Source organism: Lonchura striata, chromosome 13, assembly GCF_050655825.1.
Source record: "Lonchura striata isolate lonStrDom1 chromosome 13, ASM5065582v1, whole genome shotgun sequence".
NCBI lineage: Eukaryota > Metazoa > Chordata > Aves > Passeriformes > Estrildidae > Lonchura > Lonchura striata.
Genome location: NC_140715.1, coordinates 8,518,366 through 8,544,547, shown reverse-complemented (window position 1 = coordinate 8,544,547; position 26,182 = coordinate 8,518,366). Strand labels below are relative to the sequence as shown.

General features: G+C 42.7%; 3 protein-coding genes across 3 annotated transcripts; 2 read left to right on the top strand and 1 right to left on the bottom strand.

Annotated features, from left to right (window-relative positions):
- The first annotated feature begins 723 nt into the window (after positions 1-723).
- Positions 724-6,518, top strand: CCNG1 (cyclin G1). Its single transcript, XM_021549453.3, has 7 exons — positions 724-923; positions 1,516-1,779; positions 2,796-3,049; positions 3,642-3,720; positions 3,801-3,899; positions 4,143-4,337; positions 4,955-6,518. Exons 2-6 carry the CDS (start codon positions 1,516-1,518, stop codon positions 4,332-4,334), a joined length of 888 nt encoding a protein of 295 aa, XP_021405128.1. The 5' UTR covers positions 724-923; the 3' UTR covers positions 4,335-4,337; positions 4,955-6,518.
- A 1,480-nt stretch (positions 6,519-7,998) lies between these two features.
- NUDCD2 (NudC domain containing 2) lies at positions 7,999-12,296 on the bottom strand. Its single transcript, XM_021549454.3, has 4 exons — positions 11,985-12,296; positions 10,642-10,690; positions 9,269-9,420; positions 7,999-8,338 (listed from the first exon to the last, which is right to left on the bottom strand). The coding sequence occupies exons 1-4, from the start codon at positions 12,171-12,173 to the stop codon at positions 8,255-8,257; spliced, it is 474 nt and encodes a 157-aa protein (XP_021405129.1). The 5' UTR covers positions 12,174-12,296; the 3' UTR covers positions 7,999-8,254.
- A 178-nt stretch (positions 12,297-12,474) lies between these two features.
- HMMR (hyaluronan mediated motility receptor) lies at positions 12,475-25,142 on the top strand. Its single transcript, XM_021549442.4, has 18 exons — positions 12,475-12,553; positions 12,995-13,093; positions 13,666-13,742; positions 14,535-14,615; positions 15,299-15,487; positions 15,721-15,807; positions 16,085-16,185; positions 17,249-17,323; positions 17,457-17,635; positions 18,393-18,541; positions 18,823-19,037; positions 19,629-19,745; positions 20,561-20,719; positions 21,871-22,023; positions 22,133-22,232; positions 22,487-22,663; positions 23,165-23,327; positions 23,942-25,142. Exons 1-18 carry the CDS (start codon positions 12,499-12,501, stop codon positions 23,959-23,961), a joined length of 2,196 nt encoding a protein of 731 aa, XP_021405117.3. The 5' UTR covers positions 12,475-12,498; the 3' UTR covers positions 23,962-25,142.
- Positions 25,143-26,182: the final 1,040 nt, after the last annotated feature.

The following is a 26,182-nucleotide window of genomic DNA, read 5'->3' as shown; positions in this document are numbered from 1 at the left end:
AGCTCAGAACTGCACACTCAAGCAGCACAAAACCTGAAAAACACAAAAGTTAAAACCTAAGGCACTGATACCAGGGCTGGGTGCATGCTTGGGGAGCTCCCATTGACCCAACGAGTGAGACCATCACAGCGGCCTGGTCCGGGCCGGTCTGGGCCGGTCCCTCAGTGCTGGGCCGGTCCCTCAATGCCCGGCCGGTCCCGGCCAGTCCCTCATTGCCCGGCCGGTCCCTCGGTGCCCGGCCGGTCCCTCATTGCTGGGCCGGTCCCTCATTGCCCGGCCGGTCCCTCATCGCCCGGCCGGTCCCTCATCGCCCGGCCGGTCCCTCAATGCCCGGCCGGTCCCTCATTGCCCGGCCGGTCCCTCGGTGCCCGGCCGGTCCCCCATTGCCCGGCCGGTCCCCCGTTGCCCGGCCGGTCCCCCATTGCCCGGCCGGTCCCTCATTGCCCGGCCGGTCCCTCATTGCCCGGCCGGTCCCTCATTGCCCGGCCGGTCCCTCGGTGCCGGGGCCGGTCCCTCATTGCCCGGCCGGTCCCTCGGTGCCCAGCCGGTCCCTCATTGCCCGGCCGGTCCCCCGTTGCCCGGCCGGTCCCTCGGTGCCGGGGCCGCCGCTCCGGCCGAGGGGCTCGGGGAGCGCGCGCGCGCGCCCGCCGCAGGCGGGGCCGGCTGGGGGGGCGGGGCCCGGCGCGGCGGGGCCGCCAGAGGGCGCCACTGCGCGGGCGGGGCGGCGGCGCGGGGTGCGCGGCTGTGCCCGGCAGTGACCGCCCGGCCCCGCCGCGGACACTGCGGGCACCCCGGACACTGCGGACACTCCGAACACTGCGGGCACCCCGGACACTGCGGACACTCCGGGCACTGCGGGCACTCCGGGCCCGCTCCGGCCCCCCCGGCCCCTCCCGGGCAGGGAGCGGGGTCGCACAGACAAGGTAAGGGCGCGCGGCGGGCTCCCGTCCCGCCGGCTGCGCGTTTGGCGTCCCCGTGCCGTGTCCGTCCCGTCCCTTCCGTGGGGTGAGCGTTGTCCCTCTGTCCGTCCATCCCCCGGCGGAGCGCGCAGGTCGCTCGTCCTCCGGCAGAGCCCCGCGGCAGCGAGGGGCAGGCCCGGGCATGTCCCGGGAGGCGCCGCCCGCCGCGGGGCCGCGGTGCCCCGGGGATGCCCTGGGTGCCCCGGGGGTGCCCCGGGGATGCCCTGGGTGCCCCGGGGGTGCCCCGGGGATGCCCTGGGTGCCCCGGGGGTGCCCCGGGGATGCCCTGGGTGCCCCGGGGGTGCCCCGAGGATGCCCTGGGTGCCCCGGGGATGCCCTGGGTGCCCCGGGGATGCCCTGGGTGCCCCGGGGGTGCCCCGGGTGCCCCGGGGATGCCCTGGGTGCCCCGGGGGTACCCCGGGGGTGCCCTGGGTGCCCTGGGTGCCCCGGGCGCTCCGTGCCTGTGCCCGGCTGCCGCGTCCTGGCCGCACAGTCTGGGAGCTTGGGTGGCTTTGCCGCGTTCTGGTTGTCTGGCTGACGCTGTCTCTCGCGGCAGATGATCGATACCCTGGCGAGCGGCGCGGCTCGGGACCCGGCGCTGGAGCTGCCCGCGATGCTGGAGCAGGAGCTGCGGGCTCAGCCCCGCGCCGCCGGCCTCCGGCTGCTCGAGGCTGCCCACGACAATGGCCTGCGAATGACCGCACGGCTGCGGGACTTCGAGGTGAAAGATCTCCTCAGCTTAACTCAGTTCTTTGGCTTCCACACTGAGACCTTCTCGCTAGCTGTGAATTTCTTAGATAGGTTTTTGTCGAAAATGAAGGTAAGGCATTTTAAAGTATAAGCTCAGCCTAGTTCCTAGTCGAAGCTAGAATGTCTTGGGTTTAGATAAAGGTTAAGTTGCTTCCAGACGTTCTTGATTGTGCGGAGCTAAAAAATTGTGTTCTCCGTTCAATTTTTGGTATTGTTAAGAAAGGTGTTTTCTCTAGAGAAGGAGAAACTAAAGGATGTCGATGGGATGGGAAACAGGAGGTGTTAATGGCTTAGGCCAAGAAAGATTGCCTCTCCTGTTGCATAGATACAAAAACATGTTAAATTACTTCTCATTTAACTGCCTTTTCAACCCTATCAGTCAGCATTGTATATATCAAAATGCTGTTGAAAACTTAAAATCTGGTCAAACATTAGCACTGCATTCTCCCGTGCAGATGTGGCATGCTGACCTGAGTTGTTTTAAGTTGTCTTAACAAGACAGGATTACCGCTGTACAGTTTGGACAAGAACAAAAGCTTGTTTTCCTTGTGTGTGCAAACAAAAATGGGAAAGCTAGATGGAATGGATGGGAAAATGATGATTTAAAAGACTTGTGAATCCAGATGAAGCAGAAAAAATCAGGACTACATTGTCTATGGAATAAAATAAGACCATTTATATATACATGTATGTGTGTGTATATATACTTACAATAGAGTTAGAAACCCCCAATTTTTTACTATCACCCCTAATATCTACAACACTTTAAGTCCTAAAAGCTTCATATTAGGCTATTTTAGAACCTTATTAACAAGTCAGTTCTGCCTCAATCAAAATTGCTCTGCAGTCTTGCTTTTTAGATGAATGAGATGCAATTTATGGTATGTAACTGTTTTTCCATTTGCTTAAACAAAGATAATAATGTACAATAAAAGACTAAGTTTTCAATCTCCAAAAAACAAAACAACCCCTCATCCCCCATAATTATTTGATGAAATAGATTGGTGCTTACAGTTAGATACTTGCATGTTGTAATAGCTGATCAGAGGCTTTCTTCTTTGAAAATAACAATTCACTTTTCTTTAGGTACAGCCTAAACACTTGGGCTGCGTTGGACTCAGCTGCTTCTACTTGGCTGTGAAGGCATCAGAAGAAGAGAGAAACGTGCCCTTAGCCACTGACTTAATTCGAATAAGCCAGTATAGGTTCACTGTTTCTGATATGATGAGAATGGAGAAAATCATATTGGAGAAATTGTGTTGGAAAGTCAAAGCTGTAACCACCTTCCAGTTTCTACAGCTCTATCATTCATTCATTCATGAGAATTTAAGCTGTGAAAGGTACAATAGCTGATCCTGATTTTGCTATAACTGCCTAAGACCAGAAAATACAGAATGTAGAAAAGTAAGCAGAGAAATTTCTTGGGTAATTAGCCTTTCTATACTTTAAAAGTCCCACAAACTTTCTCCCCTACTGGTAATAGTCATAAATGTGAGCATCTGTGATTTTATATTATTGAAATTTTAAATATTGCTTGCCTAAATGGAATATTGCTTCTCTGAGTTGAAAACCAAACTTGCTCAATAATGATGGTATAATAAATCTCTGCTTATGCTGTAGTGAAGTATTGCCTCATTGTAAAGATTGCAAAATCTGGTTTAGAAAAGATTCCTTTTGCTAGTAAGGACTGAAATTCCTTGTTAAGCCTGCTTTGGTAATGCAACTCTTCCCCAGTGTAACACAAGATTTATTTTTGGCATTGGGACTGCCAAGACTGAACACCTGTTTGAATGTAACCCCAGAAGTTCTGGGACAAATGAAGACTTTGTTTAGATAATGAACATTCTTGCTACTTCTCTTGAGTTTCCCAGAGTGATGCTCCCTTGATCAAGCTTTCATTCCTCTAGATTCACTCATCTGTTTTTATTACAGGAGAAAATACCTTAATTTTGAGAGACTTGAGACCCAGCTTAAGGCCTGTCACTGCAGAATCATGTTTTCTAAAGCCAAGGTAAACATCTTAAAAATTCAAAGAAAATTAAACAGCTGAAACTGAACAAAGCAGTGTTTAAAAACATCTTCTCTCTCCAGCCTTCTGTCTTGGCACTGTCTATTTTGGCACTAGAGATAGAAGAACAAAAACTGCTGGAGTTGACAGAGGCATTGGAATTTCTACAGTTACATTCCAAGGTATGTGCAGATAAAATTTCAGGGAAGGTTGGAAGAAAATGCATGGAAAGGTCTACACAGTGGGGAAGGAACAGGTGCATTGGAATATTGGTTTCTTTTGTGGTTTTGTTGTAATGTTTTGTTGGGTTTTTTCATTTGGCCTGAGATATTTGGCTGCCTATCCTGTTGAAGAAGCTGAAAGTACATGGAAAAAGTAAAGATTCAGCTAGTTGTTAACATAGGACATTATGTCTTGTTATGTAGATAAGCAACAGAGAATTGACCTTCTGGAAGGAGCTAGTGTTAAAGTGCCTTACAGAATATTCCTCAAGCAAGTGTTCCAAACCAAATGTGCAGAAATTAAAATGGATTGTATCCGGACGTACAGCTCGGCAGCTTAAACACAGCTACTACAGAATAACACACCTTCCCACCATTCCAGAGACCACCTCATAATAGGTAAGTCCTTGCAAAATCAACTTTTGATAATGTAGAAGTAAAATTAGCTGTAAACTATCTCCAGTGTCCATACAGGTTACCTCCTGGAATCAACTAACAGAAGTGTAGTTGGCCTGTTCTCATGTTCATGCTTAAACCAGTGCTGTACCTAAAGAAGTGACAACCTAATTAATGTATGAGCACTGGAGAAAGAACTGATGTGTGTCGTGGTAGCAGAAATGTTCTATATACACTGGGACCACAATCACACTAAAATGTGGAGTAAAGCTTGCATAAAGGGAAAAAACCTTTGCCTTGCTCCTATCCCAAACAGAAAACCAGCCTGCTAGAATGAGTTTCTTGTAATTGTTCACTTAAGCCACTTAAAACAGACAGTTTTATACAGTTTCACTTGTATAACTGCTTAGTGAAAGCTAAAATATGTAATTCAGTTATTCCTGTTAATGTTGTTCTACTCTGTAAAAATAGTAAACTTCCTTACTTAGACTTTACTTCCAGAGGCTACACATTTTTCTAGAACAGCCATCGTGCTGTTGTCTTGCTGTATTAAGATCTCATGGTTTGTTTGGCTCTTGTAGAAAGCACTTCAGTTGATTGGTTTGCTTGTTTTTTTACAGGAGTACAATAAAATGGGAAGACCATCCTGTGACCTCGTCAACAGGCACACAAATATTTGAGAAACAGTCTGAACCCTGATCTTAATAATGAAGAACTCAACTCATGGAAAGAACATGTAACATTTCAGACTAAAGATCCTTCCAGCAAATACCAGTTCTTTTCATGATGAATTCAACAGTATGTGGTGTCAGTTTTCAGTCTTACTTGGTAGACTGTTCACTAGTCAGTGAAATAACAGAATCCCAATACAAGGAATTTTAACGTCTTAGAGTTTGTAGAGCATCTTGTTTAATCTAACCTTGGTTTACGGTAACTGCAGGTGCTGAACTAGGTATTAATTTTTAAAACCTGGTTCACTTTCTAAGGATTATGCAATACTAGGAAAATCAGATAGGCAGTAGTGCAGTGCTGCAGTGTGTTAAGAAAAGAAAGACTAATCCAACTGGACGACAACAGCAAATGCCTGCCAGCTCACCTGGTGTGTTGTTTGGGCAGTACCTTGTGTCCACGTGTTCCTGCCAGGATGGGCACTGGCCTTCTACCACAGACACATTAAACATTAGCCTGTGATACCCACTGAATGTGTTGAGTAGGTAGAGCAGGAGAAAAGAGAAACTTTACTGTGTTCCTTTAGGAAACACAGTCACTAGTCTCACTGCAGTATTTTGTAGGAGCTGTAGTTTACTGATGCCACTCTCATTAAGTGTAAAAACTTGGTGATGTGAAGTTTTTTAATGAATGACTAAGGGAAAGAACTGGGTCACATGTAACCCTTTCATGCCCTAAATCTGACATTAGTTTTCCAGTTTTCCTGTACTAGAGGTACATGCTGATACTGAACAGGCACATTGTTACAGGTACAATAGGAGCAGGGCTAGTTCTCCCCGTGGCCTCTGTGTAGGAGTAATCCAGATGAGAAACACTGAAGATTGCTTCAACTCTAATCTCTTAAATAAAACATGAATCTCTTCATGAAAACACAACTGTTTGTTCTGAAGACCAGGTCAATATTTGAGGTATTAGTGCTTCTAGTGCTACCAAGGAAGTGAGTAATAAGAATGTATTACTGTATGTTAGATAAAAAGAGGTTCTGGGAGAGTGTTGCTAATGTCCTCTTGAATTCTGCTGTGGGGACTTGAATTCCCACTGTGGGACAGAGGCTGTTGGCAATAGGCTGTTAAACTGGATTGTCATATGGACTGATGGAGTGGAGAAGGAGAGATCAGAGTGTGGGATGAGATGTTGGCCAGCCAACCCTTGCCTGTAATGCTACCAGCTGAGGTGGAAACCATTCTTTCTAACTAGTTAAAGCTTTCACAGAAGATACCATACCAAAGTTGTCTACTGGACAAATCAAGTCTTCTCATGAGCTTGTGGGAATGACTGCACTGCAAAATGTGTAACTGGCTATCACACCTGTCAGTGCTGCCTGGACATTGTGCTGACCTGTGCAGTTATTCAAAGGTGTGGTCAGGCTACTGGGAGAGGATGCAATGTGCAATTCTAATTGTCCTGTCTCAAGATATGTACCTTTAAATTAAACACTGAAATGAGCTTAACTAAGTAGCTTTTTTCCGTATGTATGTTATGAAACATCTTAGTAGGAAGCCTATAAATGTGACTTATACCTGAACAGTACCTGGAGAAAAATTTCCAGGCAGGAGGTAAGACATAATGCAGATTTTTTTCCCCCAATTTATTTTTATAAGAGGTTGAGGCTGCAAGGGGACAACTAGACAACCACATGAGAAAATGGTAAATATCTTACAATATCTGTTCTTCAGCAATGAATCGCAGAATAGGTCAGGTTGGAAGGCACCATGGGTGGGATCAGCTGTTCCCACCTCATTGCTCAAGCAGTCTCATCCCAGAGCACATCACTGATTCATCCAGACATTCTTGATGAACTCCAGTAAGGCAGACTCCAGACCAACTCAGGGAAACCTGTTGCTATGCACAGTCTCTGCACAGGAAAGAACTTCTTCCTCATGTCCAGGTGCAACACAGGCATCACAGAATCACTAGGTTGGAAGAGACCTTCAAGATAATATTGAGTCCAACCCATGCCCGAACACCTCAACTAGACCGTGGTACAGAGTAACACATCCAGTCTTTTAAACACGTCCAGGGATGGTGACTCCCTGGGCAGGCCATTCCAGAACTTTAGCACTCTTTCAGTGAAAAACTTTTTCCTAATATCCAACTTATGTTTCCCTTGATGCAGCTTGAGACTGTGTCCTCTGCTTCTGTAGTGCTGCCTGAAGAAAGAGACCCAACCCCACCTGACCACAGCCACCTTTCAGGGAGTTGAAGAGTGATGAGGTCACCCCTGAGTCTCCTTTTCTCCAGGCTGAACACCCCCAGCTCCCTCAGTCTTTCCCCACAGGGCTGGTGTTCCAAGCCCCTCACCAGCCTTGTTGCCTCCTCTGGATGCACTCGAGTGTCTCAACATCCTTCCCAAACTGAGGGGCTGGAACTGGACACTGCACTTGAGGTGTGCCCTCACCAGTGCCAAGTACAGGAGGAGAATGACCTCCCTGCTCCTGCTGGCCACACCATTCCTCATACAGCTTCTTGGCCACCAGGGCACTGCTGACCAGTTGCCGTGGGTCCCTTTCTGCTGGGCACACCATTCCCAGCCTGTAATGTTGCAGGGACTTACTTGTGGCCAAAATGCAGAACTTGGCACTTGGATTTATTAAACTTTATCTTACTGGACTCTGCCCATCCGTCCAACCATTCCAGGTCTCCCTGCAGAGCCCTCCTACCTTCCAACAGATGGACACACGCTCCCAGCTTAGTGTCATCTGTAGATTTACTAATGAAAGACTCAACACCCTTATCAATGTGGTCAATAAAAATACTGAACAGAGCTGCCCTCCAGCAGATCAGCCCCAGTCTGGTGCATGGGGATTCTTTCCCAAGTGTGGATAAGCAAGAATAAGAAGATATCCTTGCATTAAGACAAGTGGTAGATTTATAACTGATTTGTTTACTTTACTTTGTGGTGTTTCTAAAAAGAAAAAAACACCCAAACCAAACATTCTGCTCAAAGATGTTACTTTTTTATGTACACCTTTGTCTATAGTTTTGCCTTAGTATCATAAAGTTATCACAGCTTATAAATCAGCTGGTAACACTTTGTCTTCATTCTGCTGGAAAAGATCTTCTTTCTCTTCACTGAAGTAATTACTTTTGACAACAGTCCATTGAAGAGATCACTGAAGTCTTCAACAGTTACATGATTCCAGTCCTTAACTGTAACATGTAATTTCTCTAAAGGATCACGTATAAAAAGTTCACTTTTCAAGACTAGAAAAGTCTGGTCCTCCTTTGCTGTAGTTCCCAGAAATTTCTGCCCCACTGAAGTCAAACCCAGGGTTCTGATGGAAGTAAAATTAAAAATAGTTTAGTAAGTAAATTATTTAGAATAAAAATGCTTTAAAAAAACCCAGACAACCCACAAAAAAATCTCCTAAATTGCTTTTTGTTAATATTCTGTCATTGGAACAAGAACATATAACGATCAACTTGTCATACATTTATCACAGCACTGAAGTTCTTGGAAAATGCATCAACAAACTTTGACTTGTCATAGTTTGGTTGCCTACTGCTGAAGTGACTTTGTAATGCTGTTCTTGACTTAGCAAGTAGTCAGACCTCCCAGAAAAGAAATATTAAGGAAAATTCAAGAAAGAGATCTGGCTTTTGGTGTCCTTTGAAACTGCCTTTTGAAAATCTAAGTATGTGCTCTGATGGATGACGGGGTTCATAAAACTGCTTTTCTCTGCTGCAGTATACATAGCCTGCTGATTCAGCTGGTATGTAAAATGTAATTCTACACCTCTGCAGACATGTACAGGAATAGTTGTGTGCCAAAGGTATAGCAAAACAATTCCGGCAATTTTAGTGAAAACACAAGGAACATCATCTTTTCCAGCCAACTATTCCACTCCATCTTACATTATAAAAAAGCATATCCAGTACAATTTGATGATCAAATTGTAAATACAGCTATGTCATAATTCTAGATCATAACAGAAGTTGTGTGTAGCCTAACAAGTGAAAAGTTGTTAGGAAGATACAATTACTAAAACAGGAACAGCACCTCCAAACTCACCTGAACTTACCAGAAACCCTGCAGGCAAAGTGCAGACAGAATAATCTCTTCAAAGCACAGTGATAAAACCTTATAAGCATTTTATGGATATTGAACTAAAGCATATATTCCATGGTATTTGTTCAGCTTTCCTGGCCATAACCTCTGTGTGCTAACAAAACATATAAGGAGTAATTATGATGCTTTAACTTACTTCTCTTTGGAATCTCTCCAGTGTAAGTTTCCTTTGCATCTGGTCCTGTACCCAAGGATCAGCAGCATATTCATTTTCTAACAGAGATGTCCAACAATTTCCAGCATCTCTATTTGTCTTCATTAGAACAATTCTTATCAGCTGCCTGTCTTCTGTTGAATGAAAACACATAGAAAAACCTTTAAACTCAGTCCTACGTGCTGGTTCTTTTCTTGGTTTGGTGAATTCATCATTAATAAGCACAAGAAGTGAAGTTATTTAAATTCTTAATGCCAGTGCCAACCTAGTTCTTGATAAATAAATCAACATTAACAAGAGAGAAAAGGCTGAAGCAAAGAGAGCCTATACTCTCATCTCTCCCCTTCTGGCCTGTAAGATGCTGAAGCTGTTTCAAGGGATTAAACACAGTTCATGACTATTTCTATGCAAACATAAAGTAACCTCTTGGAGATGTTGACAACAAAGATTTAATCTATTAATACAGACAACTCTGCTAAGGCAATAATGAAAAATTTAAGGTCAGGTTTTACAAAGAGTTATTACCAACAAAAGCCAGAACTAAGTTTTAGCAACACATGACCAGATGATTATTTAAATAGTGTACATGGCACAGAGAATATATTGGAAGAATGTTTCAGAGTAAATGTGCAAGTGTTTAGTTCTACTGAAGTGAATAAATACAGCATTAGAAGTGTATTTTGAAGACAATTTGTGTACTGAAAGAGACTGGGCTTCACTTCACAATGTGTATTAATACTTTTAATTTTAGTGCCTTAAACTACTAAATTATCAATAAATATTTAATATAAATATTGAATGGAAAAGAAAATCCTTCATAGGAAAACACTGAGAGGCACAGTCCACAAATATGATTACCAAACCCCAAGATATTCAGAATACTTAACAGTATTTATGATATAATGGCCTAATATTCTTTTTTCCTCATTATATGTAGAAACCTTAGTGTGATTTAAAATTTTTTTTCTGTTTCTCTTGGACTGCAGATATTGTCACTTTTGTCACTCAAGAAAATGTAATGCATAAAAGGTAGTAATTATGGAGAGTCATAGACCACATAGCTGTACCACATAACTGTTTACCTTTAAATGAAGGTTTGCAAAAAACTTCTCACTATATGGAAATGTTTGCAACCCATCGATGAGGGCCTTCCAGGATGTGGCATCTCATTAACCTTAGTCTCAAGTGCTTTTGTAATACCTCAATTCCTTAATCCAGCAATAATGACTGCCTTTTTACAAAGCTATGGGAAGGAAGTAATCTTTCCCATTAATAAAGAGGGGCTAAATTATTCTGCAGTGTCTACTGGAAAGTTTTACTGTCTTTATAATGTCACTTCACATGTTGGTTATTACCTAAGGTCCACGTTCCTTCATCAGTTACTGTAGAATCAAAAAGTTTACCCTGCAAAAGACAGGGACAATATTACAAATCAGTAAATCCTCTTCAGCATCTAGTTCACATTGTTATAAAGTTTTATTCACAACTTAACCACCTTGTATTCTGCTGAAAATGGATAGTGATCTGGCCCTAGAAGTATACATCTGCATGTAGCCTGTCAAAGAATTATTGTTTATTATGCAATTATTTTTTTAACTGAAGCATTTAATACTTTGTTTCAGTATCTGGAGTCATTGAAATGGCTTGTATTTCTCAGCAGGTAATGTAATTTTTAATAATCTTGTCATGAAAATGCAAGTGTTTTTGCCAGGAGTGACATCTAGCTCTGGTGCAGGGCACAGGTTTTATGAGCAGCTCATTATAAATGTGAAAGTAAAACTATCTTTAGGCTGTTTTTTTGGGGGTTGTTTGTTTGTTTTTGGGTTTTTTTTGTTGTTGTTGTTGGGTTTTTTTGTTCTGTTTTCTGAGTTCTTTTTTTGCTTTCTGGAGCAATTGAAGTTGTGCACTGAAATGCTGTCCACATTCACATTAAAATCCATGTGAGTTTGTATTTTTATTTTTCATAGAATCACAGAATGGACTGGACTGAAAGGGATCTTAAAGTTCATCTAATTCCTGCTGCTTGCCATGGGCAGGGACACCTTCCACTGCCCCAGGCTGCTCCAAGCCCCATCCAACCTGGCCTTGAACACTTCCAGGGATGGGGCATCCACAGCTTCTCTGGGCACCCTGTGTCAGGGCCTCCCCACCCTCACAGCACAGAATTTCTTCCCAATATCCAATATAAAATTGTCTTCTGACAGTTTAAAGCTTTTCCTCCTTGTCCCATCACTACATGGCCTTGTAAGAAGCCCCTCTCTAGTTGTCTTTCCATGTACTGGAGGACAAGCACCATCTGTAAAACCTCCAGATACTGAACAAAACTCTTTCAAATGAATGTCATTTTTAATGTAGCAAACCCGGGATAAAGAACAGAGAGGCACCACAGGGCACAGGTGTGCAAACCTTCTCCCAGGCGACTAATGACAGCACATGAGGACACAGCCTAAGCAGCGCCAGGGCAGGTCTGGGTTGGAAGAAATGTCACAGAGTGACTGCACATCGGATCGGGCCGCGCAGACCGGCGGCGGAGTCAGTCCCTGGAGGTGTTTAAGGAAAGCCCAGGGCCGGCTGACCCAGCGGTGGGTCCCAGGCTGGCCTCGATGTTCTGAGGTATTTTAACAACCCAGCTGAGCCGTGTCCCCGCGCCCCGCGGCCTACGCGCCGGACGGGCCGCAGGCCGCTCCCCCCGCGGTACCTGCAGCAGCTCCTGCCCGCCCACGGCCAGGGAGATGTGCCGGCTCCGCAGGCTGCAGCGCACGTCCTTGGCGCGGGTGCCCGGCGGGACGCGCACCTCGATGAACACCTCCTCCAGCGTCTGGTACCAGCGGCCCCAGGGCGTCCCGCAGGGCACCACCCCGCTGCGCTCCTCGAACGGAGCCGACATGGGACACGGCGGCAGCGCTCAGCTCCGCGATGCGCAGAGAGCCCCGCGCAGTGAGCAGCGGGACAGCGAGCCCCGCACCGCCCCGCACCGCCCCGCACCGCGCGGCCCCGCGCTCCCGGCCCCGCTCCCCGTCCCGCCGGCAGCGCCCGCCCCGCGCACGCGCACCGCCGGCCACGCCCCTTCGCCGGGCCCGCAGCGCGCGTGCCCCGCTCCGGCCGTCCCGATTGGCCGAGGCGGGCGGGGCGGCGGCAGCTGATTGGCTGGTCGGCGCGCGCTGCGGCCGTTGGCCCCTTTGAACGCCGGGCCGCGGGGTCCCAGCGCTGTCATGGCGTCCGCGCGCGCGCCGCTCCGCCGCCACCTCCACAGCGACGGGAGCGCCGGTACGTGAGGAGAGGGACGGGGCGGCCTGAAGGGGCGGCGGGGACCGGCCTCGGGGCGTCCCTGCCTGTGAGGAGCCGCCTGGAGCGCGGTGCCTGAGGGTTCTCGCAGGGGTCCCCTTCTAAGGCAGAAGGTCGCGACTTCATGTCTAGCCCTGGCATGCCAAACACAGCAGTGAACGTGTGTAATGTGCGTATTAACTAAAGCGGTGCCAAGCCTTGCTGGCCTCTGGTTCGGTAGTACAGCGCTGTAAGAGGAGCGTGCAGAGCTTGTCTCTGCTGAGGCACTGCTGGCGAGAGCGTTTTCTGATGTACGAGTCTCACAGTGAGATTTTGGTTGTAGATTTACCCTCGATGTGTTACCAGCCTCAACTCATCAAAGCTGAAAACCCTGTCATTTGCCTTCGTTGTTCTTTGCTATTCTGAAAAAAATCTCATTTTTAGCACGTACGCCCCTGCAAGGATCTGGTAACCTTAAGCCATCAGATGGAGCGGGAAGTTTGCTATCCTCTGAAGCACGCCAAGGGCTTAGGAAACAGAAGGGTAAGTAAAATTTGCACAGAACACAATGATAAGATATCGTTGGATTATGCAATTGTTAGTGCTGTTACTGCTCTGCTGTTCTAAAACTGGTTTCTGTTGCAGAGCCTCACTGCCTGCCTTCCAGCTCAAAGGAGCAGCTGTTAAGACATCTATGGGACTCTTCCAAAAATAGCTTTATATGTGATTTCTAATTAGGAGGGGCCTCTGGAGGTCTAATAAACTACGTATTTACCTAGGGTTTAGAGATATTTTAGTGTATTTTTAATATTTAAAGCCATCCCTAATTTCAAAACTGACATTATAGATTTGGATCATGGCTGGGAAACTTGGCAGAAGTGGAAATACCAAAATTGTGTCACATGGTAGTCTTTCTCTCTAAACTTTGTCAAATGCCCACATGACTAATATTGAACTGGATGTCTGCAGTAAAAAAGTAGCTGGTAGTCTAACAACCAGGTGGAATGTTGTCTTTTGCACACAGTCAATTAACCTCGTGTAGTTTGGTTACATTTGCCTCCCTGTGTGCATGCACACCCTCTTCCTTCACCATTCCCTTCTACTTCCTTCTGCAGATGAGACAAATCTGAGCAGTGAGAAGAGTGCACCCACCCCAGTAATTGCAAGGAGACTCACATCTCTTGGATCAACAGTAAGACTCTGCTGTGGTGTCTGTAGTGCTGTTAAATCCCAGCTAAATCTTTCTGACTGCTTAAACAATGCAACCTCTTTGTGCAATTGTTGTTAATGAGCTATGGAATACATTGTTTTATCTGCACTCCTTAAGACCTACGCAGGAAAAATTGCTGAAATCGCTGCATCCTTGGGAATTGTGATCATTAACTTGGGAGTACTGAGCAGCTCGTTATTTTTGGTGCTACACTCTTGGGATTTCTTTTCCTCTTGATTACCGTGTAATTACGGTTTGACTCCTTTTCAAGGAGATGTTGTTCCTGCTCTCAGGGGCTGGGCAAGGCAGAGTGGAAACCTGGTGGTGAAAGAGGATGGTACTGCATATACAGGTTCTAAATGTTCTATACAAGGATATGGATTTTAAGATTAATAGCTTAACAGGCTGAAAAATGTTTGCCCTGATGTGCAATTAGGTTCATTAGTATTGATGATGCAGCATGCAATTCTACAAACAGACCTGAGGTGAAGATATTAAAATGTTTTTATGAAGCTTAGGGAGGCTGTAGTTTCCAACTTCTTAATCTTCCTGTCCCTGTGGTTATGAGCTGTCCCTTCAGAGTAATGCTGATGAGAAAGTATAAGGGTAAACCCCATCCTAACCTGATACTTTTCTGCCCTGTCTGGGAGAAAGGTTTGCTCTTCATTTGTTGTGTATCTTTGTATTATTGTCTATGTGTAGCAGTCACACTTGTATTTAATTGTGTTCAGCTACTCTGAAGCTAGTGATTTCTAACACGTCTCTCTTCCAAAGCCGGCTAATGGGATTGTGAAGACTAGAAAAGATGTTATGCTTATGAAAGAGAAAAAGAAACAGAAGACACTGGAGAAGGAGGTAGGAATCCATTGTGTGAGTGAAATCCTGTCATGTCTCCTCCCCCTTACAGTAATAAAAAATGCAAGCTGGTAAAATTTGCCTCTTTTGCATCAGACAACATACAAGTAATTTACAAACAGCTCTGTGCAAAAGAAAGGTTATCAGATATTATGGCTATACAAAGCTAATGGATTTGCATTAATTCCTGCTGATTGTGAATGACTATTGTCTTCTCAAAAACAGAACTGAGTCCTCTGTTGGCTACCTCAAAAAGGTTGTGTTTTATTGAATAATCTCTAGCTGAACTTTTTTACTTAATAATTGACACACTTTTCATGCTTATGAGGCACCCTAAACTGTATCAGTACACTTCTATGTGCTAACTGGTGCCTTGTGTCTCAAATGTCATGTTCTGCCTTTTGTCTGTCACAGCCAAAGAGGAGAGCTGGCTTCTGTTATCCACTAAAGCTAAGGCTATTCTACTTTTGACATGTTGTGCTGGCTAGGTGGTATAAAATAAGTCAGATGAAATGTTATTGTATGGTGTGTAATAACAGAGAATTGTGGCGATTCCTTCCTGTGAATGAGAGTTGCAGATACATATTCTGAATGAAAGTAAATACAGTTTGGATACCTATGCCTGTGGTTTACTTGGCTAAACTAATGATAGTTGGAAATAAAGAAAATACCTCATGTTTTAGATTCGTGCATTGGTGAGAGAACGTGGAGAACAGGATAAAAAACTTCGGGCTCTGGATGAAGATCTTGTTAAGATTGAAGCAAAACTGAGTGCTGCAGTTCAGGAGAAAACCTCTCTTTCAGCAAATGTTGCATGCCTGAAAAAACAGCTTCTGGAGTTAACAAGAAGCAATGAACTACTCAAGTCAAAGGTATTCAGACAAATAAGTGCATCTTTGCTTTGCCTTTGTTATTGATCTTCCTGTGCAAGAGGAAGCTTTACTTGCTGATCAGCACATGTTTTGATGTAAAGCATGTCTGGTTTGGGATTTTGTGCCTTTCTGTCTAAACACAGAGTGGGAGGGGAATGCTTAGAAAGGGTTATGTGAACAGCAATTCAGAGAAAGGAATTACACTTGGTGGTTTTATCTTCTTTTCTAACAAGCTGTCTGAAGATGGTGTGCAGAAGAAAATGAGCAGCCTGTGCATGGAGTTGATGAAGCTCAGAAATATGAGGGATGCGAAGGAAAAGGTATGACCATCTGTACAGGATCTGTAATTCTAAGCTGCTCAGGAATAAAACCAATGATCCTCAGTATAGTTTGAAGCTCTTGGTTGTAGTTGTTTAGCAAGTGGCTGATCTCTTTACAGAGGGATACTTGCAATTACATTTAGCATAGTAGCTGGTGCTATTATTAAACAGGAGTGATGATTAAGTTTCATTTCACCACTGTCTCTTCCACATTGCCTTTTTTTACTAAATCTCATTTAATGTTAATATGGTGTATTTTGTTGTTTCTCTTTTTAAGACTGCACTGGCAAAGCAGGAAAACATGGAAATGAAGCTGCAGGAAGTGCAAAGGAATCTAGAGCATTCAAAAGGAAAAGTAGCACAGTTACAAGAAAAATTGTAAGTGCTAGGAAGGGAATTACATGAGATGGCTGTGTTTCCCTGCTTGTCCTTTGTAGTAACCAAAATCGAGGCTGTCTCCCACATGAGAAGGAGCAGACATTGTCAGTGTTTAATCTGGAATAAACACCATGGAATTAAGTTCTAACAACTGCTGTTTTTTGATAATGCTACCATTAGAAGCGTTGTTGCTCTAGTGTATTTAGCCTTTTTCCAAAAGACAAACTGTATCATGTCAAGCCTTTTCAGTGTGGTGTGGGTGGGGTCTTCTTGGGTATGGGGTGGGGAAGAAAGACATATGTCTTTAGAAAAAGTATTGTTGGTCAGGTTGGAGGAGGCCATTTATATGGATGGGGTATTTCTGGCCCTTTAGACTACAAAGTTGGGAATAAGCAAGAATAGAAAAGCATTAGAGTAGTAGCTGGAATCCTAATTGAGCAGCCAGGCATTTGGCTTGGATTTGATGAACACATTTACGTTCACCAGAGAAGTGCATTGAAGAGCCATTGTGGTGCCTTCAGAGCTGCTTTGATGTGGACAACTGCTCTGAAGAAAGGCAACTGAAGAGTCTCTTGGTTTCAGCAGCTCTAGGTAGATACAGAGTGGGTTCTAACTCAGCACCTTATTCTGCCAAAAAAATGCCACATGCTGCACAGGAACAGTACACTAATATGCAGCCTGTTGCTGAGGATAGTGACCTGGGATGAGCTTGTAAGCTATGTTCAATGTCAGGTTAGCACATTTGGCACTGCAGCATGAACTTGGCTGTTAATTAAAATACACAAAGGTAATAATGCAGGTAGTGCAGGTCTCAAAGGGAGGAGATGCTGATTTTCTACAAAACCTGCATTATGTTGATGCATTATTATGTTGGTGGCATATTGCTTGTGGGGAAACGTGGCTTAGCATCTTTACTACAATGAGAAGACTATCTGGAACAGGGATAAAAAGAGGGTAGAATCGCTTTTTAAAGCCAATATCAGTTTTTCAGCCAAAAGTATGTGTTATTACTTAACTCTGGACTTCTAAAAATACATCTGTCATAAAAACTGTCTGGTTTTAGGTCTGCTACTGAGAGAGAGAAATTTGAAGAAAAGTCTGACACTGAAAAACTCTTGGAATATATTACCGAGCTCAGGTAATAACAAATTGTTCTCAAGAAGGCAGCTTTCCTCTTGGAAACAAACAATCCTAAGCATTTTCCTTTATGTTCCTGTGTAAGCTTATAAACAAAATATAGTGGTAACAAGTGCCTGAATTTTTTTCTGCAGTAGTGTTGCAGAAACAGCTGAGAAATACAAACTAGATATTGCCCAGATGGAGGAGACACTGAGTAAGAAAGAGCAAGATATTAAGATACTGAGGAATATGCTCCAAGTAAAAGAGGAAGAGTCATGTAAACTGATGAAAGAACTTGATGAGAGGTGTCAATTGCTTCAACAAGAGAAAGGTAATTGTTCTTGTACACTGTTCCATATGTGGGATCACTCACATGTCTTAAAGCATCTCAAATAGGTGTTTTCCAAAATGTCGGTTTAGACTGGTTTGTCCCAAATGAGAAGTCAAGTCTCTGAGCTTCAGCTAGAAACATCAAGGCATGTTTTTAACAACAGGGAAATCACTTCACATCTGGCATTTGTTAAGTCTGAACTGTAAGAGTGGCTTTAATCTGAAAGGTGAACAGTAAGAAGTTGTTCCTTACTCTTCTCTAAGAAGCAGTATAATAGTGTGTGAATTCACTGCTAGCAGCTTATTCTCAGATTCACTGAAGTGAATTCACTGAAGTGTTGAGAATGTGGGAAGGATCTTTCTTCACCTCCTTACTCCTTCTCTCCCAACACTAGCAACTCGGCAATCTGAGACATGTACTCAATTTTCTGTACCAGCTGCCTTCTGTGTACTAGTTTGTGGAAAAAGCTTTGGGGAACTCATGTAGTTGTTTTCCCTGCCATACTACTCTTCTGGTGAAGGCTAATTGCTTGGTCCAAACACTCCTGCTGTTAAAATTATTCTAAAGTGGTATACCTTGAGCCAATTTTGAAGTTTCCAGATGGGTTGTAGGTTTGTGGGGGGTTTTCTTTCTTTTTTTTTGGTAGTTAGGCAAGGGAAGAACAAATACAGAATGGAAGTAGTATGATTAATATATATTGTAGATATTTGAAGATAGAGAAGGGAATTTATGGTATATTGACAATTTTTCTATGCAGAGAAAGAGTTGTCTGAGGCCAAAGGACAATTCCTAAGTATGAATGCTGAAATAGAAGACCTGAAAAGAAAAATTGATTTGGTGGAACAAGAACACCAAAAACTCCTTCAGAAACATGAGGAGGCTGTGTCTCAGCTGCAGCAAGAGAAGGTAAATACAGGCTATAAACTAGTCTAAAAATAGATTGTAATCCCAAGGATTGGCACTAAAAATCGTTGTTTTGGTTATGCATAAAATGTGCATTCTACAGATTAGGTTATCGTTAATATGGCAAAGTGGGTACTGGCCTGCAGAAGCTTGTGTGAATCATTGCTAAGAATCGTTGCTGGTGGGATGGGAGTCATGGATTTGAAACTTAAACACTGTAAATTAACCCTTTACTACCTAGAAAGTACTGGTAGTTTTAAAATCTGTGGTAATCTGGCATGTAGGAGTCATCTGCATCAATGCAGCAGAAGTTACTAGAGTTTGAAGATGAAGTAGCAAGTGAGAGACATCTTCTGGAAGAAGAGCTGAATGGTACCATGAAGGAGCTGAATAAATTGCATGCAAAGGAAAAGAAGGCTGAAAAGTTGGTGAAGCGACTGGAACAAGAAATCAAATCCCAAGGTCTTGAACTTGGACAGATGGAAGAAGAGTTGAAAAGGTTTGTGAAAGAAGTTTTCTGATTCAAGCTTTGAGAGGAAGAATGTTAAATTAGTAATGTAAGCAGAGCTGCTGAGCCTAATTCATGTTTTAGGGGTCTGAGCAGATCTGAAGTTATTTCTTGCTGATTGTTGATTACTGGTAGTGATGAGATCTAATCACTAGCACTAGTAACTTGAGTCAGTATCAATAGTAACTTGAGTGTGTTTTACATTATTGTAATTTGAAACAAAAGATAAGCCAGTTGGGATTTGCTTGAAAGGCTGGTATTGTATTGCTCTGACCTTACTGTGCTGGGTAAGATATGTGCATGATGTTCTGGAGAAGGCAATGTCAAACATGTTCAAGCCAGTTGTTTCTTAAGTTTACTATCAGGTCTTCAGTCTATTCTACAGCTCCCTTGGAAAATAAGTGGAGGGGGAAATCCTTAGTAATATCTGTTGTGAAGACTGTGCTTAGTATGTGAGACGTTACTGGTTTGTCACAATTAATTTATTGCTGCTGCTTCAAGCTTTCTGTAACTGATAACAGCATTTGGTGGTGTGGTCACACATGCTTCTCTCCAGAGTGCAATGCTGAATTTTTATTTCAGAAAGAATTTAGAGTTGGAGCAAATCAAGGCAATGCATAGCAGTGCTGTATTGAAAATCCAAGAAGAGCACAGCAATACACTGCAGGAACTTGGAAAGACTATTGCTGACTTTGAAAGGTATTTAAGTTTTATTAATGTGTAGGACAGGCATTATCTCTTAAGATGACAATAAAATGTACTGTTCATTTATGTGCCTTGGTACTTCAAACTACATGTTAGTATTGGCATGGCATTTGAGCAGAGGATTTTGTGATGGTATTTGGTGACATTAAGAATTTGTTTCTTGAGTACTGGGCAAGTATAGTGGCACAGTATCATTATCTAGTTCAGAAAATTGGATATTTCTTCCAAAATGTAACCAGTTGGAGGAGTTCAGTGGTCTTGAGTCAAAGAGATTTGTAACTAGTGATGGTGTTCTTGATACTGAAATATCTTGCAAAAAGACTTATACAGACTCAAAATTTGCACTGAATTGAAAGTAGTTTCCTACAGTTATTGCAATTCTTTTACCTTAAAATATTCAGGTTTAGAAAGTATATAAAAAATTATACTGTCATTACTAGGTATGTGTGTCACCCATGAAGGATCCTGTGGGATATTTGCTAATGCCAACTACAGACAGTAGGTGCTTTGCTGCTTAAAATAAGCTTCAGAGAGAGTAGGTCCTTTGTGTTTTAGAATACCTACAAGATATAGTAATATCTATATCACAGAAGTTGTCATAATGTTACTGCATATGGCTTCATGGAGCGGTGATGTGGTTTCTTTCTTTCCTTTAGATTTATCAATGCCTGTACACTGCCATATCTTTGGGTTATAAAATCTTTGATGCTTGCTAGCATGAGCTTGTATTGCTCTTGTAAAGTGTGAACATTTCAATCTGTATTTTGCCTGAAGTAACAAGGTTTTTCTCACTTGTACTGTAATACCAGCTACAAGAAAACATCAGCTGAAGAAATTTGCAGTTTTAAACTGGAGAATTCCTCTCTGCGAGAAGAAGTTGCCAACCTAAAAAAAGTAGGCCAAGAGAATCTGCAGTTGCTTCAAGAAGCAGAGTACACTAAAAACAAAGCAGATGAAGAATATGCAAGGTACTACACAGACTTTACCTTAAGCTAAAGAATGCAAAGTGAGGCTTGCCTTTCTAACTAGAACCTCATGTGATGCTCTAAAGATCAGATCAGTATTTGGTGTAAGCTGAAGTTTGTTGCTTTTCCCAGTGCCGAAGGTTGAAAATACTGATAGACAAAATTTATTCAGTTTATATGCATTAGGAAACTGGTCTGTCCAATCAGTTATTTTGACTTTTGTTTATATGTGGAACATAGAGGAAAAGGAAAATACTTGAGTGAAATATGTTGGCATATTGTCTGTTTCAGAAATACCAGTTACAGTGGCTGCTCTGCAAATGAGATCCCCAGAGGTGACAAGCAAATACTTAATGCAGAACTTGCTCTCTGCCACTCCAGTCTGAATGATGTCACCTCAAATTCTGCTCACAAGCAGATGCCAATTAATCATCCATGAGTTTTGCCACACTGTGATGATATAAACTGAAGTTCTCTCTCTGCCTAATATGAGGCACCACAGTGCAGCTGATGAGAAATAACCCCCAAGAAGTTGTGTTAGGCCAGTAGCTGAGGACATGCTTCCGACTGTCTAACAGCAGTTTAGTGATCCATGTTCTCTATGGTTCTGTGCTGCTTAAGATGCTTCCCTTTCTTTCCTCCTACCTGCTTAATGTCTTCAGTTGGCATTTGAGCTGTTAAAAAACAAACTGAAGAGCTATTTCCTGGCTGAGGTGGGAGGGAAGGGATGGAACAAACAGCTGGGGCTGAAGAGGGGTCAAGTCTTTTAGATGTAGGGTTTTTGAAATCTTGTATACATCCTCACTAACAGTCTTGATTAGTTCCTGCTTGAGCAAATCTCTCCATGTAAAGCCTAACTACTAAACCATCCCTGCTAAAAGCTGTTGGCATTAAGCAGCCTTAAATGAGCAACATGACCTTTCTTTGCTTCAAAAGGACTTTTTGCATCATTAGAGGAAAAGGTAAAAATGTTCATCTTAAACTTAATTGCCTTCTGTACTACTGTTTTATTTGTAGCACCACTTGTGCAAACCTTTATTTCAGTTCTGCTAAAAAGCTTTTCAACCATGGTTACTTGTGGGTTTTAGATTTAGTGTAGTGGGAAAAAAAATAAAAATCAAGGGCTCGTTAAAAAATTATGGTATTTTCCTCAGGATGCTTTTAGAAGTTGAGACCAAGCTTGCATTAACAGAAGCAGAAGCAGAGAGGACAAAAGAGTTGTGCCTTGCACAAATGACTAACCTTCAGGAGAAACTTGAGGAGCAAACTGAAGATCTGAAAAGAGAACTTGAAGCAGAGCGATCAAGGTGACTTGCTCAAATTTGAACTGCATATGATGGCACAGCCAAGTTTTATTGGGAAGAACTGCTGAGAGCTAACAAAGATCATAACAAACCTCTACTTCTTGCTTTTTAGGAAAACCATAAATGAAGATGTGACCTCTAGCTTAGAGAAAGAGATCAAGACCTGGCGTAAACTGTATGAAGATTTACATAACAAAGTTAAGCCTTTTCAGGTGTGTTGTGAAGTAGTACCTGTTAGTTGTTAGTATCTGTTGACATAAGACCTTTGCACTTGGCTCAAGTTCAGTCTTGAGAAGTAAATATGCTACTTCCCATTCTAAGGCATTTATTCTGCAGTGGTTTCCTAAGTTACTATGCAGTGAGCCAGCTATTCCCCTTCCCAAAGTAATCTTCCTTGGTAGATTTCAGTTCAGTAAGAAGTTATGTTCAATTGAAAGATTTCTAAGATGGTTCAAATGCATTTCAGCAACAGTTAGATGCTTTTGAAGCAGAGAAGAATGCTCTCCTGGAGGAGCACGGGGCAGCCCAAGAAGAACTGAATAAACTGAGTGATGCATATGCTAAGCTACTTGGCCACCAGAACATGAAGCAAAAAATCAAGCATGTTATGAAGCTGAAGGAAGACAATGCTCACCTGAAGCAGGTTTGTGAAATTAAATATTAGAAATCTGCAAGTTACTAATGTGCTTGCTGCCCTTTTTTGTTGCTCTAAATTTTTACAGACTAGCCCTGCAAGCTACTTATTTCTTGGCTCTTCAATTCCCTGCATGAAGCAGATTACAATAAATCACAAGCCTCCAGAAATGCCAAGAATTTTATTTTTAACTGAATTTACAACATACAGAGGGATCAGCAGGAATAAGTACCTCTACTCTTAGTTTGGTTGGCTTTTCTTGGGTTTTTTTTTTTGGTATCCTAGACTTAAAGTATCTGCTGAAAGTTTCAAACTGCCATACTGCTTAGTGGTGGTACACAATGCCTGTATGTGCTGCTAGTTTCTTTGCACCTTTGTGTTTGGGTTGGGTTTTAATGCCACCAATAACTGTCTATATGTTTAGCATTAGGCAAAATGGCTCCCTCAGTAAATGATGAAGCAGGCTCTTTTCCCATTCTTCATCTAACTTGTAAGTCTTGTTTTCCCTAGGATGTCTCAAAATTGCGTGCATTGCTAGCCAAGGAAAAGCAAATCAACAAACATCTCCAGGAGCAGCTGTGTGCAGTACAGGGCATTAAGCGTTTTGATCCTTCCAAAGCTTTCCAGCATGATAGCAAGGAAAATATTCCTCCAAAAACACCTTTAAAAGAAGGTAAGTTTGAGATTGATGTAGCCTTTGTACCTCTTAAACTTAACCAAAGAGGGTATGAGAGCCTTGCATAGTCTGCTGCATCTGAGGGAGGTGAATGATGTCTCTTGTTCCACAGCAGATGTTGGAGGCTGCATCAATGGGGCACTCCCAGTGTACTTTCCAGCCTAGATCCTTACAACCTGACAGGTGTGGATGGTGTGCCAGGTCAGACAGCAGAGCCATTTTCCTTCTGTCACCAGCTCACATGTTTCTGCTGATGAGGTGACAGGAAGTGTCTCCTGCACAGGTCAGGGGGTAGAAGTGGCTCGGCCAGACCCCTTTGCACCCTGGTTCTTGAGCTGCTCCCTGGCAGTACCTTGCACCACTGCAGGTGTCGGAGTAAGATGCAAAAGGGCTGCATATGTGGAATGGAGGAACAGATGGGGAGAACATGGGGGCACACCAAGGGAAGCAGGGTAGAGGAGAGAGTTTCATTTTAGTGTCTATTCCAGGGTCTGAAATCCTGGCTTGCCTGTGAGCTTCAGTGTAGGGCCTTCTGCCCCCCAGGAGACAAGAAATTACTTAATGTGGTGGGAGCAATAGATGAAAAACTCAAACTTATTTTTCCATTGCAGGCAATAAAAACAAAATTTGAAGTCTTTTTGGTATCAAGAAAACAACCCATAAGATGATTACAGGAGACTTCAATAGACTGCTTCTTCAAGATGAACTTGGATGCTGTATATAATACAAATCAGTAGGAGGCCTAGAGAAATGATCTAAAATTATACATATTTTAGAAAACCGATGTTATATGGAGAAGCAATAGGTGACAGCATGCTTCTGACTCCTGGTAATATTACAGGCATGAACTCTGAAAAGTGCTCACAGTTGCGTGTTTTGGATATGGTGAGGCTGCTTAGTTAGGTTTTGAACAGAGCATTTTAAGTTTGGAGAAGGAGAATAAGCACTGGAGAATAAGATTACAAGTGAAATCGGATTTCATGTGAGTTTTTTTGATTTTTAAATATTTTAATTTTTTTTTTGCATCTATCCAGTGTATGCAATGCTATGTTAAATTAATTTTGCTGTTTATAGCTGCTTTGGTGCTAATGGCAGCAATACTGCCAAGAGAGACATTTTTACTTCTGTGGCCTAAACACTGTAGAACCAGAGCAGAAATGGCACTATACACTTAATTTTGATAGTCTACAGGATCTATGTTCAGTATATGTTCAGATTTAAATCCTGGGGCTAGGTGTTGCAGCTGTTGATCTTCAGAAGTGCATTTTCAGGTCAAAGTCAAATTGACTGTATTTATCTAAATGTTTCTGTCCTATGACTAAGATTAGCGTCTTGAGAGCAATGCTGTGTCCTCTGGGCTCTTAAACTGCCATAAAAATCTTTGTAGCCAGCTATTGTAGGTGATCAGTGCTACAGTGCCAGGGAATAACAACAGAACTTCTCTCACCTGGGAGGAGGGACACCACAGACCTCACATGCTTTGTGCAGACTGGAACTTTGACAATAGGGAAAGAATCTGTTAAACTGCATTTTAAATTAAGAGCATTTTAACACAATAAAAATTTTAAATTAAAGAATTTGTTTATTTCTTTTGAAAACCAGGTATAAAACTCAAAATAACATTACAGTGGGATTCATCTAATGTTCTTTTTTTCTAGTCTTTCTTCAAAACAAAGCCAAAAGTCAGTTGTGCCTCAAAAACTTCGTATTCTCTAGTCTTAGGGAAATTATTTAGCTGAACTGTACAATATATACAACCTGAAATTCTCTTATTTCTCTTAATACAAAAGTAAATGCTGAATTTAAGTCAAAGGTGGAACTGTGTTTTTGTTATTGTATGTCTGTGCAGATATCTTACAAAAAGGTTCTGCAGAGGCAGTACCCAAAACTTAGCTGGTAGAATTTATTTGCATTTACGCTGACATCATGAGCTTACGGAGACTTCATAATTTTTAGGATATTATATACAAAAGATGCACATTAAGTCCAAGGACATAAGTGGCTAGATGTTTTCTGTTAATATCATCCTTATGAATTTGCTGGATTACTTGATTCTTTGAAGAGTGAGGATGAGGATTACTTTCAGGTGTTTTATGTTTTAATTAAGAGAGTACTCGGTATTCAGCCTGAAGTGTTAAGATATTTTGATAAAGAAGTTGCTAGAAGTATTTTATAGTGGAGTTCTCTTCTTGTGGAGAAAAAAATGAAGATTTTGTCTGAAAGGTGTAAATTGAGTAAAAAAATTATAGAGGAATATTAGTGAAAGGTCTCACCAAGCTCAAAACATAAAAATGGAGACACTGAGTTAAGGTACTTTTTTTTTTTTAGACTGAAGGTACGAATATGCCAAGGGAAGCCAGGAATGGCAGGTGCCTCAGGACTGGGCCTTTAGGGTTCCTACATCCTGGTTTGATACAGCTGGCATGAGCATCCTTATACTGACAGAAGAAAATACAAACTCCAGCAAATAATTCTGCTAGCCTTACAGCGTTAAGACACTGATAAATCGCAGAGCAGGGAGAGAAGCAAAGGGTGGAAGTCAAGGGGAAGTTGAAGGCTTTTTGTCAACTTCAGTCTAGGAGGCTTTTTCACTTTCTTGCACTTCTATGAAATTAAGTATTAAAAACTGAAACCTTGACACTTGTAGCTCAACTGGCATTTGTATTCACAGCAGGAATTCATTACTTTCATGTTCCGGTAGATTTTTTTTTTTAATTGAAAAATACATGATTTAACATAAAGTTATTTCTCTAATGATTCATCTCGATGTATTGTAGCAAGAGCTGGGCTGTGCTTAGTTGAAATGTAACGTGAAGAGCTCTTAGAATTCTCAACCTGCCTGACCTAATTAG